Source organism: Thermobia domestica, chromosome 3, assembly GCF_964235325.1.
Source record: "Thermobia domestica chromosome 3, izTheDome1.hap1.1, whole genome shotgun sequence".
Taxonomy (NCBI): Eukaryota; Metazoa; Arthropoda; class Insecta; order Zygentoma; family Lepismatidae; genus Thermobia; species Thermobia domestica.
In genome coordinates, this window is record NC_137456.1 from 50587572 (window position 1) to 50607399 (window position 19828).

At 41.2% G+C, this 19828-nt stretch overlaps 1 protein-coding gene across 1 annotated transcript in view; it reads right to left on the bottom strand.

The window, feature by feature from the left end:
• Nucleotides 1-19828, bottom strand: part of LOC145681779 (glycine receptor subunit alphaZ1-like) — an 85554-nt gene that overhangs the window by 7805 nt on the left and 57921 nt on the right. Inside the window, exon 8 of the mRNA XM_081753390.1 lies at nt 16758-16977. Within this exon, the coding sequence (XP_081609516.1) occupies nt 16758-16977 (220 nt within the window). The remainder of the gene's footprint in view (nt 1-16757; nt 16978-19828) is intronic.

A 19828-nucleotide genomic window follows, 5' to 3' on the forward strand; every position in this document is an offset into this window, starting at 1 on the left:
GAATCCAGACCATGATAGGTATATCATGAGTTTATATTAAACTTTCAAAAATTTATAAATAATAGCTTCAATTACTTTTGTCCCGCAAAAAAACTAGGGGCCTTGCTACTCCCGCCATGAGCTAGATCTGCCACTGAAATGGAGCACAGCTTTGTGAGAAGTTCATTTGTTTTTCACAGGGCAATACCTTACTTTTGATTACAAGAATTCAACACCGTTTGCACATCTCCTAGCTCTAAGTGTCAGGAGTCAAATAATGTTAGAACTGATTCCGCTGCGAATAATATGAGATTTGTAACACTAATTCCAACCTGTACGCAAAAGACTTACTATTTTTAGACAACCTGATATTCAAGATCGTAATTTGTGAGTGTGGAGAAGGGGGGCAGGGAGCAACTGCCTTCTCCAGAGAAGTTCCCGGCCGTTCGAGAAGGGCCCACTTTAAGACAAAATTTTCTTACTCCATATACGATATGAACATGAAACTTGTGTATTATTCATTGTAGCTTTGGAAAATTCAAGATTACTAATAAAACTCCAAATGACCAAAGCAGTATATATATTTTAAAATTATATATACGAACATGAAATTATACATGAAGCATCAAGTAGGTTCACTATATTAATAAACAAAACAGGCCATAAACGTTAAATGAAACAAAAATGAGTTTTGGACCCATTTAAGGAAATACATGACTACTATTAGGAGGCCTAGAAAAATATTTATTCGTATGGCTTTGAGATTTATCAATATTGTCCCCTTAATTAATTTCCGATGTATGGAACGGGTCCTGGGTTGTGCAGAAGGTCCCACAGGCTCATGGATGCTCACAAAGGGTATGAGAAAGATGGAAAGAAGGGACATATTTTCGAATTTTGCGGGAGGTCCCAAAACAACTTTTCTAGGGGGCCCATATATATATATATATATATATATATATATATATATATATATATATATATATATATATATATATATATATATATATATATATATATACACTGAGAAAAATAAGTGGTAACCTAGTGGGGGTTAATGGACAATTTAGCTGCTAGAACCAGTTAATAATTTGTAACAACCCTTCTGAGACAAAAAAAGTTTATTTTACGAGGTCGCCGGTAATCAATCAAGAAAGGTTACTAGAAAATGTGTAGAAAAAAATCCAGTGTTTGGTTGCTATTAACCTATAAAATAGGTTAGAAGAAGGTAACCAATTCAAGAAGGTTAATTTAATTTAAAACACTGTGTTGTTATCAACCGATTTTCACACAAGGCAAATTTAACCCTCCGAAACTTGTTTACTGGTAATACTGCATTACTAGAAGTACAAACAGCAAGGTCGCCATTTGCAATTTTAAGAACGAAAAGTTTTAAGAATTATGAATACATCCGAAGGAATAGGAAAACAGTTATTAAAATATGGATTCTACATAAATTAATAGAGAAATGTGAAGGAAAGTTTATTTACGGAGGTTTGTGCATATTCTGAGATTTAAATGAATAAAATGTTATGAGACATGTTTCTAGTACAAATATCCACACTAGATGGTAGCACTACTAGTTATGTAATTGTCGTCAAATAATTCACACACTCGTTTCAATAATTTTGTAATGTGTTCAGGAAACATAATGCGTTTTACGTTGCTTTACGGTACAAATATCAAAATCCTTTTACGTCTTTGCTTATAGGGAAGAGTATCACCCAAACAAATTCTCACTGTTAGTTGTTAAATACTTGTGATATTGGTGGCTTATAAGGGTAGGGCGTTAACATACTCAGAATTCAGAGTCGAATCATCGATTCATACATCTGAGCACGATTCTTAACGCTCTGTGAGCATCTAATTGTGTTTTTGTTCATTTAGGGAGGATTGTTCTGGTACAGACAATCGACATCCCCTTGCAGTCCGTATTGCTGACTCAAGTGGGAGCCCGTGGTCATCATCATCTAATCGTTTCTTCATCTCTTGTTGTGGAGGGCCAGTGCTTGCACTGACCGACATCTCCGCGAGGACGTATTGCTTCCTCAAGTGAGAGCCACAGTGGGCTTCCTCTCGTTCTTCATTCATACTACTGCCTAACAACACTTTCATCTGAATCGTATCCTTGCTAGGTTAGATCATCATCATGCCCCCCTCCCCGACGGGAGCGAAGGGTACAACCACGAAACCAGGTCACTCTGCTGGTACAAAGACCACTAAAGCAGATACCTCTAAGCAAACTGAATCTCGATCTCGCTCACGATCTCCGATTGGACACTCCAAGGAATCAGACACTAAGAAACCAAGACACTATAGCTCTGATGGAGAATGTTCCAATACCACAGTGACTGCGAGAAACACCGAGATGGACTGGGCTAATGCGCCATCCTCTCCTACTTTGCCAGCTAACAGAGAAACCATGTATAATTTCATCCTAAAGAACTTCGATACCAAGTACCGGACTGCACGCGCCATCTTTATGCAAATCAATAAATATGTTCCGCGCGCTGATGTCCACCAAATCATTCCTACTAGGGATGGAATCATATTGAAATCACCTAACCCTAACTTTCATATTCATGTTAGAAACAAAGCTACCTATGAAATTTTTGGACCCCAGGCTGTGTTGTCACCTCTCAATCCGAGCCAACGGAAAACACCTCCGCCACCTCGTCGTCCACCACTTCTCTCAGTCGTTATCCGAGGCATTGAACCCGAACTCACTGACGACGAGATCTTTGATGAGCTGCGATACGAGGGTCTGGAAATCAAAAAATGTATTCGAATTCGTAACAACAATGGCCCTACCTACCTTGTGCGTGTTTTGACCGACCAGCAGCAAATAATTGATCATCTTTTGGCTAACGGTGCTTATATATATCGCCGCCGCTACAAGGTAGAGCCTTCTCGCACGCCTCCACCTCTTCCAATACGATGCGAGAAATGCCAAACCTACAACGATCATTACACCCATAATTGCACAAACACCGTCAAATGCGGGTACTGTAGTGGCAATCATCTGACCAGAAATTGCCCCAATTCAAGCGCACCTCCTCAATGCACTACTTGCCCTGAAAAGCACCCTACATACAGTTACCGTTGTCGTGCCAAGCCCGCACCTGCACCTGATAAGCCAGAATTAGTAGCACCTATCAAAACTTCTGATGACAGCACCCCACCTGCAAACTCACTGACACATCCTGTCACAGTAGAAGACCTCTTACGATTCATAACTCTTACTTTACAGAACATCCTGCCATTTCAGCGCCAGCACGTCCTCAACCAAATCATTCACTCCGCTAAACTTCTTTACAATCTCACATTACACGCCACATACAGTGGATCCAACGTTCATTTCCAAATTCAACCCATTGAAACGGCTGTTTGAACATGCTCCGTAGTATCAGTGCTATTTCCATACTTCTGGTCCACATCATTATGGCTTACAATTTCTTATTTTTGAACATAAGATCTCTTCTTACGCATCAAGTACTGTTTCAACAACTTCTTCTGGAGGAAAACATCACCGCTTTTGCTCTCAACGAAACGTTCCTGGCTCCCTATATAACCTGCTATATTCCTAAATACGTTCTCCACAGACATGATGGACCGAACGGCGCTCGTCTCCATGGAGGTACAGCTATTGGCTTGCAATCTCGCATTCCCCATCGGTCTATTATCCTACCTCCTGCTTTTCAGTTGCCCGAATACAATGTTGTTCTCTTATATCTCAGGAATCATACTATAGCTTATGCAACCATCTATGTCAGGCCGAGACAGGATATACCATATCAGTTTTTTCAATACCTCTCTGACACCTATCGTAAATTCATTATCATGGGAGACATCAATTTTCACAGCCGGCCTCAACACGAACAACAACGATTTTTGAATTTCGTCACGCTTAATACGACCGGCCACTTCCATGTACTTCCTCGGCCAACTCGGCCATCTAGCAATACCACACCTGATATCGTTATATCCTCTACAACACTCAACTCTCATATCAATATTGCCGTTTTGGATTCCTTGGGGAGCGACCACGTTCCTATCAAGCTGTCTCTTGCTACCAACACTTCTTCACACCATACCATACCGAAGAGAAAAGTTTATATGTATCATCAGGCCAACTGGCCAGCGTACCAAGCGACCATCACCGCAGCACTTTCTGATACTTTAGAGCTAACATCACAACATGACCTAGACACTGCCGTGCAACATCTCACTCAGACCTTACAAACAGCAGCTGATCACCACATTCCAACCGCATATATTTCCCCGCACAAACCGAAACTTCCTCCACGATACCTTTCTCTCATAACTGCAGCTCGACGTGCCTACAGAGAATACACTCGCAGCCGTAATTTAGAAGCACTTCGCCTTCATAGACAATATCTTCGAATCACTCATAACTACATAATCGCATACAAACGCCTTCACTGGACCAGAACTTGTAATAAACTCAACGAAACATCCCATCCTACCAAATATTGGCGACAGTTCAATCAACTCGTTGGCAAATTCCAAAGGACACCATACCCACTAGTTGTAAACCAGCAAGCACTCTCTTCTGATCAGGACAAGGCCAATACCTTTGCCGCCCACTTCCAAAATATCTTTACTCCCTTACCTGGCTGGCATACTCCACAGCGTTTACTTGCAGAAATCGATCGGTTATCTGATCCTAACTTAACACATTTGCAACCACATCATAGTCACGCTCTGGAACCAAATAATGCACTCACAGTACCCATCCAACCGCCAGACATCCAGTCTACTCTCCTTAAAAAACGAAATACTGCACCAGGCTTTGATGGGCTTACCTATACTCTCATTAAAAACGCACCTCCTGTTGTCTTCACCATCCTCAGTTTCATTTATACATTTATACTCCGTACTGGTTTTTTCCCCATCACTTGGAAGTACTCAAAAGTATTACTCTTTCCTAAACCTAATAAACCACCCTCTGACGTTACCTCTTATCGACCTATACAATTGACGTCTACGTTCAGCAAAATATTTGAACGTATATTAGTGCGTCGTCTCCACGATCACTTAGAGACTAACGCTCTTCTACCATTGCATCAAGCTGGATTTCGCCCCAATTTCAGCATTCTGGACCCCCTGTTACGTCTCAGCACCTCTATATACAATCAATTCAACCAGGGTCATCCATCATGTCTGGTTACATTCGATCTAGAAAAAGCATTCGATAAAGTTTGGCACCAGGGTCTTATATACAAGTTATACTCTTTCCAACTTCCTCTCTCTTACATACGAACTATACACTCCTTTCTCACAGCCCGACTTGCTTACATATCGATCAATGATGCTCTGTCATTTCCAATATTCCTTCATTCTGGCGTTCCTCAGGGATCTTCTCTCTCTCCTCTGCTGTATTTGCTATATGTCTCCGACTTACCAACCACTCCTGGTACACAACTTTTCCAATTCGCTGACGATACTGCATTTCTCGCTGTCGGACGGACAATTACTGGTATCCAACAACGCCTTCAACAGTCAATTGACACATTTGTTGACTGGTGCAACGTTTGGCGTTTGGCTATCAATGCTACTAAAACACAAGCTATCGTTTTCTTACCATCTGGTCGTCGATCTAGAGTACACCGAAATCCTCATTTGTTACGACTTCATGTTGAGAACTCACCAGTCACCATCCATAACACTCTTAAGTATCTGGGCATTGTGTTCGATTCCAAGCTTACTTGGACACCGCACCTTCTCACTGTCATCGAGAAAGCCAAAAACAGACTTAACTTACTGAAACGACTAGTTGGTACCACGTGGGGTCTACATTCAAATCTCCTCCTAAACACTTACAAAGTTTTCATGCGTCCGGTCTTAACCTATGGTCACACAGCTTGGTTGCCAGCTCCTCCTAAGTACTATCGAAAGCTAGCAATACTCGAACGCCATGCATTTCGTTTAGCCTTCCGTATCCAGCTCCCCCACCCAACCCGTCTACTCTACGACCGTATTCATTTTCCCCCGCTCTTATCCCATCTTGAGGCTCTCCGCTTAAAATACATTACGAAACGCATTACAACTGCTCATCCAGTATTCCTGAACATTCTCCGCTATGATAGAGACTATGACACCCCTGCTGTTTATTATCCGACACCTTTACAACATCTGATGACCCTGTATCATTTGAACATCGGCCGCGAGAACGTCGATCCGGAAGTTTTCGACATTTATCATCCTGGCACAGTTTCACCGCTCATCTATCCATCTCATGCACAGTAAATCAACCACTAACAGGGCTGCCTTTGTCTTCATTAGTTCCTGAGTCGCCCCAGGAACAGAAGCTAACAGCATTCGTCTTACTAACAATACCCATGTGTTGTGACGTCATAGCACTTCACCCTCATGACATCTACCACTCTTCCTGTCTTGCCTACCGTCTATTTCTGTGATTTCACCGTATGTTTTATAGCTCCAGATGAACCTGAATCACCGCAACTGTGTTTTGTTATGTTCTCTTCATTTCAGGCGCCGAAGTTAAGGAACGACTACGACTTATATGTCAGCCAGACGATCTTCCTTAGCATCCATGGCAGATGAAAATTGCCCTCACTTAATTGATGCCCATCCCTATGAGTGAACTGAATAAAATGTTAAATAAAGATGACTAAACACCACCTAGACCCTCTCATATTAAAATTGATGCTCCTATACAATCCGACCTCTTCCCGAAGAAAGGGCGCAACCCTTTAAGCGGGTAAACGTAAAAAAAAAAAAAAAAAAAAAAAATAGGGCGTTAACATACTCTCTCAACAGCTAGACGTACCATACGTCACGAGCTGTATTTTGTACCAAGCCTAGCCTAGCTGAGAATCGTTAACGTGCTTTCGAGGACATTGTGTAGCATACGCACAATAGAGACCAGCACGCATACGCTCTCTCTGGGATTGACAGTACTTTTCAGTGCTGGAGGGTGAAACCTATCATCATCGTTGTACACCGTTTCATCATATCATCGACATCATCCTGACTTATCATTGTTGTTCACTTCTCATATTGTACTGGCTTCGGCTACTCCGCAGTCTTCGCGATCCGTGGGTGTGTCCCCTGTGAACTCGATGGAGTGCAAGGGGGCCAAACCCAGAACGGGTCCCAATTCCCAAAAACGATCAGGTGAAACACTACAATCACAAAATCAGAAAAAGCAACCTCGTCCTCGATCACGATCTCCTGTCAGTCAGGCTTCCGAAAGTGACCTATATGATCTAGCTATGGACATCGCTTCAAACCAACCTCCAGCAACCTTCAATTATCTTCTCACAAATGCTGACAACAAATACTCTAATCCTAAACACATTCTAATTCAACTTATGAAATACTATCCGCGAGCTAATGTATCAGAAATCATCTTCACTAGAAACGGCATAATTATTAAATCTCCAGACCAAAACTTCCTTACTACAATAAGAAACAAAGCAGGCTTTCACATTTTTGGCGACAAAGCTACCATCCAAGCTCTCTCTCAAACCAGAAAAAAGCAACCACCGCCGCCTCGACGCCAACCCATGTTTTCAGTGGTGATAAAAGGCGTTCCACCAGCATATTCCGATGAAGAAATCCTAGACGAATTAAGACTCGAATGTTATGAAGTTCACAAATGCATTCGCATCAAGTGTCAGTCCGGTCCCACCTATCTCGTTCGAGTTCTTACAACATCCAAGGAAACAGTAGACGATCTGCTGCAAAATGGTGCTTATATCTATCGCAGACGTCATAGAGTAGAACCATCCCGCACTTCACCACCACTCCCAATCCGCTGCGAAAGATGCCAAACATATGCCTCACATCTGACTAAAAACTGTCCAAACTCACCCCGCTGTGGACACTGCAATGAGGACCATTCCACTAACAACTGTTCTAACCTGAAAAAACCACCTCTATGCAATACCTGCCATCAACAACACCCAACCTATAGTTATAAATGCCATCAAAAACCTGCTCCACCTACTGATAAACCTGAACTATCCGTTCCCATCCGCACCACCGATTCCGCTACACCACCTGCTAACTCCTTACGAGAACCCATCACAGCTGAAGACTTGCTCCGTTTCACCACTCTTGTTCTTCAAAATATCCAGCCCTTCTTACGCCCACACATTCTTATGCAGGTCGATCACATAGCCCAACAATTATTTGGCCTACAACTTTCTGCCACTTACACCGGTCCACATGCCCACTTTTCCATCACATCTACTAAAACAGATCCAGAATGGCCATCTCTATAATTTACAACCATCGCCCAACAACTTCTAAAACACTATCAATCTTCATGGCAGTCACTTTCCTCTTCATTAATATCCGATCTCTTCTCACTCACAAAGCAGTTTTTGAACAACTCCTAAGGGAGAAACAAATACAGGCTTTTGCGTTGAACGAAACCTATCTCAAACCTACACATCATGTCCGTTTTCCACAGTTTCAACTACACCGTCATGATTGCTCTAGACCATACCAACGAGCAAATGGAGGCACTGCAATTGGAACATATCACAATATCCCTGTACGCACTCACTATTTTCCAAAGCCACATAACCTTCCCGAGTACTCCATAGTCACACTATATTTTCGCACCAAAATCATCACTCTATGCACTATCTACATTCGACCAGGCCACCCCATACCATATGAATTTTTTCAATACATTGACAATACTTTTAGGCATTACATCATCATGGCGGACATAAATATTCATTGCCGCCCGCAGGCTGAGAAACAACAGTTTCACAACTACATCTCTAATATCATTGCCGCCGATTTTCATCATCTCCCATCGCCATCTCGCCCCATCAGCAACACTTCCCCAGACATAGTTATCAGCTCTGCGTCTCTGAATATTCAAAATCTTAGGGTTCTCCCACCTTTCGGCAGCGATCATGCTCCGATACTACTCGATATTATTCTCACCCACTCAGCTCAAACACAACCGCCGCCCATTCACTACTTTGATTATAATCATGCAAATTGGGCTAATTTCCAAGCGGATCTTACAAATTCGATACAACCTCTTCCAGAGCCTACCTCAGAGCACGAACTCTATGACCTTGTTGACCAACTCACAGCATCTCTTGACACAGCCACCCACAATAACATACCCTTACGTATACGTCATCCACACAAACCTCCGATCCCTCCACAATATCTTTCCATCCTTGCTGCTTCTCGCCGCTCTTTCCGGGACTTTCAACGTACTCATAATCCTATATCCTTAGCACAGCATCGTCGTTGGACTCGCATGCTTCATAATTACCTTACTACCTATAAAAGAAAACGTTGGATCTCCACCTGCAACTCCCTCTCAACTACATCACATCCTACCAAATTCTGGCAAAAATTCCATCAGTTAACTGGTCAAACTCGACATACATCATACCCTATCATCTCTCATCATCATCCTCTCCAAACCGATACTGATAAAGCAAATGCTTTTGCCTCCTTCTTCCAAGAAATATTTACCCCTACCGTACAACTACCACATCCAATTATCACCCGACGTGTCGAACGCCTTGCAAATCCGCACTCCCCCCTCCTACAACCCAACATTCACCATCAACTCACCGATTCACGTCTTAATGATCCCATTACTCCTGCAGATATCTCAGCCTCCATCAAATCGAAACGTACCACGGCGCCTGGCTTTGACCATATAACTTATAAACTCATAAAAGCCTCTCCTCCCGTCTTATATACACTTCTTGCAGCCATATACAACTTCATTCTCCGCACCGGCTTTTATCCACCACAATGGAAAATCTCAAAAACTCTACTTTTCACCAAACCCAATAAATCTCCTACAGAACTCTCATCATACCGTCCTATACAACTGACATCAGTACTCAGCAAAATCTTTGAACGCATTCTTGTCAGTCGCCTTCATAACCATCTTTCTGAACGAAACCTCATTCCTCTTCATCAAGCTGGTTTTCGCCCAAACATCAGTATTTCCGATCAACTCTTACGCCTCACGACTGCCATAACTAATCATTACAATACCTCCAAACCTTCCTGCCTGTTATTGTTCGATCTTGAAAAGGCTTTTGACAAAGTTTGGCATGCCGGCCTCATCGCAAAACTTCTCTCCTTTCATCTTCCTTTCTCCTACATCAGATGTATCCATTCTTTCCTTTCAAATCGTATGACTTACATTACCGTCAACCAATCACTTTCACATCCGATCTTTCTTCACTGTGGTGTTCCTCAAGGCTCTGTTCTTTCACCCCTTCTTTATGTATTATACGTAGCAGACATGCCCCCTCTACCACCAAATGTCTCATTATATCAATATGCCGACGATACAGCTTTTTTCACCACAGCCAACACTGTTCAACAGATTAATCGAACACTTCAACAAGCAATTGATGCCTTCACTTCCTGGTGTGACAAGTGGCGCCTAACAATAAATCCCCTCAAAACACAGGCTATCATTTTTCTTCCACCTCGCTGCCGATCACGAATTTATCGAAACCCTGCTCTTCTTCATATTCACGTCAATGGCACTTTCATACGCCCATCATCACAAGTAACATACCTCGGAATCATCTTTGACTCCAAACTCAGCTGGAAACCTCACTTACAGAAAATCCGATCACAGGCTACAAATCGCTTAAACCTTCTCCGGCGGCTAGTGGGCACCACTTGGGGCTTACATACTGACACTGTTATTAAGACTTATAAGGTTTTCCTTCGACCTGCTCTCACACATGGCCATATATGCTGGATCTCTGCCCCTGACACACTATATACTAGACTTGAAATATCCGAACGTCATGCTCTCCGCCTTGCCTATCGCATAAGACTACCAGCACCAACTGCCGATCTCTATCGCCGTATCAACTTTCCCACCATCTTACAACACTTGGAAACACTCCGCACAAAATACATAACAAAAGTCATTGCCGAAGGTAATCCGCTCTTCCTCGACACCTTTCACCAGGACATCATTCATGATACCCCTCCTCAACATCAAGCCACACCTCTTCAACATCTTCTTACTCTGTACCATACGACTTTAGACGATAATGACCCCCACAAGGCCGATTTTGCTATATACCGTCCACCTCATCTTAGTCCATGCATTTATCCATCTCTGCACTAGTGTTCCATCAATGTTGCTAGCAGCGGGCTTCATCTGTCCTCATCAGCCCTGTGACGCCCCAGGGCAGAAGATAACCATTCACTCGTCCATACTAACATTACCCTCGTGTTTGTGACGTCCATCAGCACTTCACCTCATCTCTCATAATAATTAAAAAAAAAAATTAAAAAAAAAATTTTAAAAAAATATAAAAAAAAATAAAAAAAAAGATGCCCACAAATAAGAATGAAATGAAATAAAATAAAATAATGCTCCTAACCCTCAATGCCCCCCTATAAATAAAGAAAATTCCCCATACCTATAACTCTCGTCCCGAAGAAAGGGCATAACCCTTTGACCGGCTTAACCCTTAAAAAAAAAATAGGGCGTTAACGAACTGGCCACCTGGAATCTCTAACCAGGTAAAAAGAATAGGGTATCCGTAGCTGGCGGAGAAAAATAAACTAGTCCTCTGGTGTTTCCATCCCCATTGTTTGATTTTACTCGCGATCTTCTGTAAACGGTTGGATTACTTGCCTCCTCGAGGTCCAAGGAAACAACCGTCGAATTGATTATAAGCCTCCACGGAGGCAAAAATACTAAATTGATCCTAATAGTTGACGACCCTTGCTATTGTTTTTGGCTTCTAGATTTATTTGATACTCTCCTCTTTGGAGGCAGAGATACCTGTACACAGTTGACGACCTTGGCATATCTATCGGCAAACGAATTCGTTTTCTGTTCTCCTAACACAGTACCATGGCTTCTCCTACACAACCCTCATATCAGCATTGCGGATTACCACAGATCATCCCAGGTCCGGCTGACGCTGCTGCTCTTGACAGACAACGCAGGGAAAGCCACAAACGTGCTCAAGGCACTAGTCGATCTCCATCTGGATCTCGATCTCGCTCACGTTCACCAGCTCTTTCACGACAACCTCTGTCCCAGCCATCAAAGAAAGCACACACAATTAGCGATTCTGAATCTGAACTTCAGATAGATCTAGGAGACGACCGGCAATTTCCCCCATTACAAACACCGCAACGTCCACCGTTATACAACTTTATCCTTCAACAGTTTGATCCTAAATTCGCCAATCTCAAATTTCTGCTCCAGCAATTCTGTAAGTACGTCCCTCGTACGTCAATTTCTGAACTAATACCCACTCGCAATGGCATCATCATAAAATCCACAGATGAGAAACTGGCCTATAAAATTCTGAACCGCTGCAGCTATGAAGTCTTTGGCAAAACAGCAACTATGGCACGATTAGCCGACAAAAGAGCCAAACAGCCACCACCACCACGAAAATCGCCTACCTTGTCTGTAGTTATACGTGGTGTGGACCCGTCGATCACAGACGAAGAAGTTGCCGACGAGCTCAAACAGGAAGGCCATGTCATTACGAAATGCATCCGCATTAAGAATAATATGGGCCCGACATATATGATGCGTGTTCTTACTTCGCACCAAGAAACTATCGATGAACTTCTAACTTCAGGGGCATTTATCTTCAAACGTCGACACCGGGTCGAGGCATCTCGCACTCCACAACCTCTCCCGCTCCGATGCAAAAAGTGTCAAAAATATAATTCGCATCCAACATCAAAATGTCCAAATCAACCAACGTGTGGCTTTTGCTCCGGGTCTCACTTCACTAAGGTCTGTCCAAATACCCACCAACCGCCTAAATGTACCACATGTCCTGAACAACACCCTACGTTCAGTTACAAATGCAAAGCCAGGCCACCAGCGGACGAGACTAAACCTGAACTTGTGGTGCCTATCAGAACGCCCGAAACTAAATCTGAATCTCCGCCTATCACTTCAGTATATCAACCTATCACAATCGAACAACTTCTTGCATTTTTCACCGTAGCTCTGCAAAACATTCATCCATTTCAAAGACAATATGTACTCCAACAAATCCAACTTGCAGCTCAGGCAACTCTAAACATCACATTAAATGCTACATATTCAGGTCCGTATGCTTATTTCCATGCTACTGCGGTTCCACCTAGCTCTTAAAAACCTCACTTACTGTATATCGATCATTATGGCTTTAATATTTCTGTTTCTTAATATCCGGTCTCTTCAATCACATAAACCACTGTTTGAACAACTGCTACTAGAAGAACAAGTCAATGCATTTCTCCTTAACGAAACTCATCTGAAGCCTAAACAAAGCTGCAAATTTTCACGATACACACTGCTCAGACATGACACAACCATACCCATGTGCCGTGCAAATGGCGGAGTCGCCCTTGGGTTTTCTCCATCAATCGCCTATCGCCAACATTTACTGTCAATACCAAACATCCCGGAATACATCATTACCACTCTATACTACAAAGATATATATGTCACTTTGGCTACCATTTACATCCGCCCTGGTCATGCCATACCTCTAAATTTTTTTCAGTATATCTCAGACACTTTCCGCACCTACATCATTATGGCAGACATAAATTTTCACAGTCGAACAGCCCGCCAAAAGGAAGAATTTCTAGATTTCATTGCAACCGAAACATCCGGCACATTCCATACCCTGCCTCATTCTACCCGACCGATCTCGGATACCACTCCAGACGTTGTCATTACTTCAGCCAGTATCTCTGCACGGTGTACTCTCACAGTACTCGACCCGCTTGGTAGTGATCATGTTCCCGTTAAATTATCACTCACTTCTTCACACCGTCCAGCACCCCACTTACCTCCTGTCACTCGTACCACATTGCGCTTCGACAAAGCCGACTGGCCAGGATATCGAAATTACCTCAGTAGCATTTTTGCAAACTCAACTTTATCAGAAACGGAGGAAGATCTTCATAATTCTTTGGATAGACTAACTACAGCACTCCATGACGCTACCAGCCGTTTTATTCCGACTAGTACATCCCATAGTTATCGCCCAACGCTCCCACCCCATTATTTACCACTTATCAGACGTTCACGAGCGCTCTACAAAGATTACAAACGTACAGGAAATCTAGAGACATTGCACTTACATCGTCAATTTCAACGCACAGTTCACAATTATATTAAAGCATATAAACTCCGTCAATGGATAAAAGCTTGCAATAATTTGGCAGACGATGCACACCCATCCAGATACTGGAACCGTTTCAACATGCTCACTGGTCGCAAGACCCGCACTACCTATCCTCTTCTAGAGAATGAAAATCCTCTTCACACAGATAAAGAAAAAGCAGACGCCTTCGCAACCTATCTACAATCTATTTTCACTCCGTCTGAAGCAGCCATTCCTCGCAGGCATCCCACACATACCTTTAACATAAATTCACCAGAACTTCAACCCAGCACGTCTCATGTTTTACCCGCACATCGTCTTACTACGCCTATCACTGTAACAGATATCAACTCCGTCACGGCTCGCAAGCGCAATACTGCCCCTGGTCTGGACTCAATCATTTATCGGCATGTCAAAGAAGCGCCTCTCGCCTTACTACACCTTTTAGCAACTATATTTACGTTTATTCTCCGCACAGGTTATCTTCCCCCTCAGTGGAAGACTTCCAAAACACTCATGTTTGCTAAGCCACACAAACCACTAAATTCCGTATCATCTTACAGGCCCATACAATTAACTCCGACTTTCAGTAAAATATTGGAACGCATCCTTGTCAAAAGACTTCACACTCACTTAACAGCGAAAAATTTGCTACCTTTACATCAAGCTGGTTTCCGACCAGGATATAGTATTAACGATCAGTTACTTCGCCTCACCAACATGATCACTAATCATTACAATTCTTCCAAGCCTGCCTGTTTAGTTTTATTCGATCTCGAAAAGGCATTTGATAAAGTATGGCACCTGGGACTTTTATTCAAGCTTCTGTCTTTCCGTCTTCCAATCACGTACATCCGCTTCATTTTTAATTTTCTCTCAAACCGCCTGGCTTACATTTACATCAATGACAGTGTCTCTTATCCTGTTTTTGTTTATAGCGGCGTTCCGCAAGGCTCTGCCTTGTCCCCACTGCTGTATCTGCTTTATGTCGCTGACATGCCGTCCTTCCCGCAAAATATTCATACATTTCAGTACGCCGATGACACGGCTTTCCTGGCGTTAACAAAGACTATCTCTCAAATAAACACTGCGATGAATGAAGCTATCCGTCGCTTTAGCGATTGGTGTCGGACGTGGCGCTTAACAATAAACGCTACCAAAACTCAGGCCATAGTCTTTATTCCACCAAAACGTCGCTCACGAGTTCATCGAAACCCAGCTCGTCTTGCCCTTACCGTCAATGATGCTGCCATACAGCACTCTAAGACAGTGAAATACTTGGGTATAACATTTGATCATCATCTTACATAGCGTCCACACCTCGCTACCGTTGTAAGCAAAGCCAAAAATAGATTAAATTTACTTAAATGTCTCATAGGTACAACGTGGGGTCTCCATTCTTTTACGCTTATCAACACCTACAAGGTCTTCCTCCGTCCCGTACTTACATATGGTTTTACCTCCTGGATATCAGCAAGCGCAAAACATTACGAAAAGCTGTTAATAATGGAACGACATGCTCTCCGCCTAGCCTACCGCATTAAATTACCAAGTCCAACCCGTGAATTGTACGACCGCATCACATTTCCTCACCTACTTTATCATATTGAAGCTCTTCGTATTAAATATATAACTCAACGGTATGACAACGAACACGCTTTATTTTTTGAAACCGTTTACAGCGACGCTCCCTACACTCACAGCCATCACCACACGTCTACACCTCTCTCACTGCTTTTCGCATTATATAAATATACCGTACCTCCAAATCATCCGGACTATAACATCATCAGTATCCTCAGCACATCACACGTACCGGCCCATATCTCACCTTCATATCACGCACAGTAAACCCGCTTGTCACTAACAGGACCTCCTCACGTATAATAAAATAAATAAATAATTAAATAAAACTTATGGCGGTTTAATACAGTTCATAAATGTCTCTTTGCCCAACAGAAAATATTTCTTTTTCCGACACAAATATGTTAAATCTCTTTCCCTAATAGAGGGTGTAGCCCTCGCAATGGGTGCTAGCTACACCATAGCTAGCTAACTTAACAAAAAAAAATAGGGCGTTAACCTTTAAACGGGATGACGACAAAAAAAAGTACATGCTAGAAATGAAAATAAATTTAGGTAGTTATTATCTATTTTAGTATTGTATTTTTTGATGTGCTCGTGGCTGAGTGAATATCTGTTACTGTTATTTATTAAATAAGTTATACTAATCAAAATACACGGTTAGAAAGTTGTTGCACTCTGTTTCGTTAACCGAGCAGTCGGTTATTCCAACATACTAACAAGGTTACCGGTTACAGGCTATGATTGATAAGTGTTAACTACGTGATCGGTTAGCGTACCCCTGTGAGTTATTACACTGTAACCTAGCAATGTTAACCTGTAACGCAAGGTTACGATCACCTTCTCTCGTTAACCTTTTTGGCTTGGCTGCTGGGACACACGACTCTGTTGTCTATATATTGACAAACTAACTTGGTTACTGTCCACCTTTTTCTTGTTTACTAGTAACCTTTCTTTTTTTTGCGTATATATATATATATATATATATATATATATATATATATATATATATATATATATATATATATATATAATAATTACCTCCTTTCCTTCGCCATAACTGTCTCCCTGTGGATAGATTCTCCTTGGATATAAGACTATCTTCCTTTGATTATTATACGGTTTCTCATCGTGTATGTCCGGTCTCATATTTAGAAACAATACACAAGCATATTCCAACAAGGCACAGAATATAAACACAATCATCGAAAGCATCCAAATACTCAGAGCCTGTACATTTAAAGATGGAGGAGATGTATCACTGAAAAATAAATAACCAATTGTAATATTTGCTATAACAATAGCCTAATAATAATAATAATAATTATAATAATATGGATGCGCCTACGTACATTCACAACAAAAATAAATCAAATCGAAGTGTCATGTTTACAACACGTGATGGGGATTGGTTTGTGAATTAATGTTGAAACGGGAAGCTTTAGTAAATTTTTATCGCTATATGGTTTTAGTAGGGACTAGCCTTTGGCTATCTGGGGAATTTTCCCTCAGACTCCTCTGTTTGCTCGGCCTATGGCCTTGCATCTCATATATAACAGTAACTGCTATAATGATAATGTAAGATAACAATAACCGTGCTAATTAACAATTTGGTAACGACACAAATCAACTGTAACGAATACGTTCCATTATACCCGTTTTAGCGTACTTTCTCGTACCTCTTAAACCCAAACGTTTACTGAAGTTACCTTTCCTATTTCAACTACCTGGAAGGTAAGGTTTTGTACACCAAGAAAACGTCAATTTAAATAATATGAAATTTCTCCTTTAGACCCTTAAAAACTGAAAATACTCCGTTTCTGCATTTTTCCTGTGGGTTAGTCCCGGAAGGCTACAATCATGCCAAATTTCATCATTGTAATTGTAACGGAAAAACCTAAACATTTGGGATGCGGAAGATGTCTCATAATAAATAACACGGGGAATATTTTTCAGTTCCCCATAAAACCACTCAAAGTTTTTTTTTCTTTTTTTGGTAATTTACTTAGGTAACGCTAACAAAAACAAACAAACATACCAAATTTGAAATTTTTATTCCAATTCCAAATATCTAAAACATGAGACTAAAGGTAAAAAAAGCCCCATTTAAATAATATGGGGAACTTCTTCATCCTCCCTATAGAAGCACTAAAATTTTAAAATTTTCACTTTTGGCAATTTTTCTGTGAGATAGTCCTGAAAATCTACAATCATACCAAATTTCACATATGGCAAGCCATCCCCCGGACTTTAGAAAATTGAAGCAATGACTAAGTCATTCGTTAGTACTACGTTTGTAACGTTTGCTCCGAAAATATTTTCGTTCGTACCATTTTCCTTATAGGGTTACTTGAGAGGTCAACTGGGGGGCTAATTTGGCACCAAGATAGCCCCCCGTATGTCAAAAAATTAAAATACATCATTCGAAAGCAAATCCTTTATACCGTTTGTACCGAAAAAAGTTTCATTTGTACCCTGATAGTTTTCGAGAAAGAGGGAATGACATTTGGGGGGCTATTTTGGAGCCAAGATAGCCCTCCGTATCACAGCACAAAAAATTGAAATACACCATTCGAAAGCAAATCGTTTGTACCGAAAAATATTTTGTTTGTAAACTGATAGTTTTCGAGAAAGAGAGAATGACATTTCGGGAGACTATCTTGGCGCCAAGATACCCCCCCCCCCCTATCACAGCACAAAAATTGAAATACATCATTCGAAAGCAAATCCTTTGTACCGTTTGTACCGAAAACTATTTTGTTTGTAAACCGATAGGTTTCGAGGAAGATCGGATGACATTTGGGTGGGCTATCTTGTACGCAAGATAGGCCCCGTAATGTGTACTTTTTCCATGCCCATTAATAAGTATTATGTGTTTGTTCAGGTTAATTATGTGTATTTAGAACTCTGGTTGTGCAAGTCCAAATTAAAAAAAAATGAATCGGCGAGTGGGAAAACAGTATGAGTCCAAAATAATCCATTTTGAGGTAAAGGCAAAAATAACACTAAAGATGTAGATCTACAAGTTGTAATGAAGAGCAGTACAATTTGCAAGACCTCGCACGTTATAGCAGAATGCTATAATGTTGACTGTACATTTGTGGCATTAACAAACGAAAGTTCTTTCTCCATATATATCTTAAAATGCGTTTTGTGGACTAGTAGTGTTTTTGCACTCACCGATTTAATTAAATTTTCATTATTTCTGTCTTTTTCCGTAAATAAATACCATAAATAGAATAACAAAGTGTGTACAAATTTAGAAAGAAACTGGATTGACAGAAATAATCTTAAACAAAGAAAAATAAAAAAAATGAAATGTTTACTCGCCTAAACTGCGTCCTTCCATGTTTTAGCTTTACATCAACTGAAGAAATCAACTATTTATATCTGTCACATTAGCGGCTCGAGAAGCTCACCGCTTTCATAGACAAAAGCCGAAAGCAAGTAGGCCATTGTTGAATAATATGGTATTTAGTTAAGCAAAAGGGCAGAAATAGAGAAAATTTAATTGAATCGGTGAGTGGAAAAACACTACTGGTCCACAAAATGCATTTTGAGATATTTGGAGAAAGAACTTTCGTTCGTTAATGTTACAAATCTACAGTCAACATTAGAGTCTATAGCATTATGCTGTAACGTGAGAGGTCTTGCAAATTGCACTGCTCTTCATTACAACTTGTAGTTCTACATCTTTAGTGTTATTTTTGCATTTACCTCAAAGTGTGAGTCCAAAATAATCCATTGTTTTCCCACTCGCCGATTCAATTTTAAAGTTGAGTTATTTCCGAAAAGTTTTTTTTTTTTTTTTTTTTTAAATTTAGATATGCACAACCAGAATTCTAAATACCCATAAATTCAAATGAATAAACACATAATATTTATTAATGGGCATGGAAAAAGTACACATTACGGGGCTTATCTTGCGTACAAGATAGCCCTCCCCAAACGTCATCCGAAAACTATAAGGGTACAAACAAATTTTTTTCGGTACAAACGGTATAAACGATATGCTTTCGAATGGTTTATTTCAATTTTTTGTGTTGTGATACGGGGAGGGGGACTATCTTGGCGCCAAGATAGCCCCCGAAATGTTATCCCCTCTTTCTCGA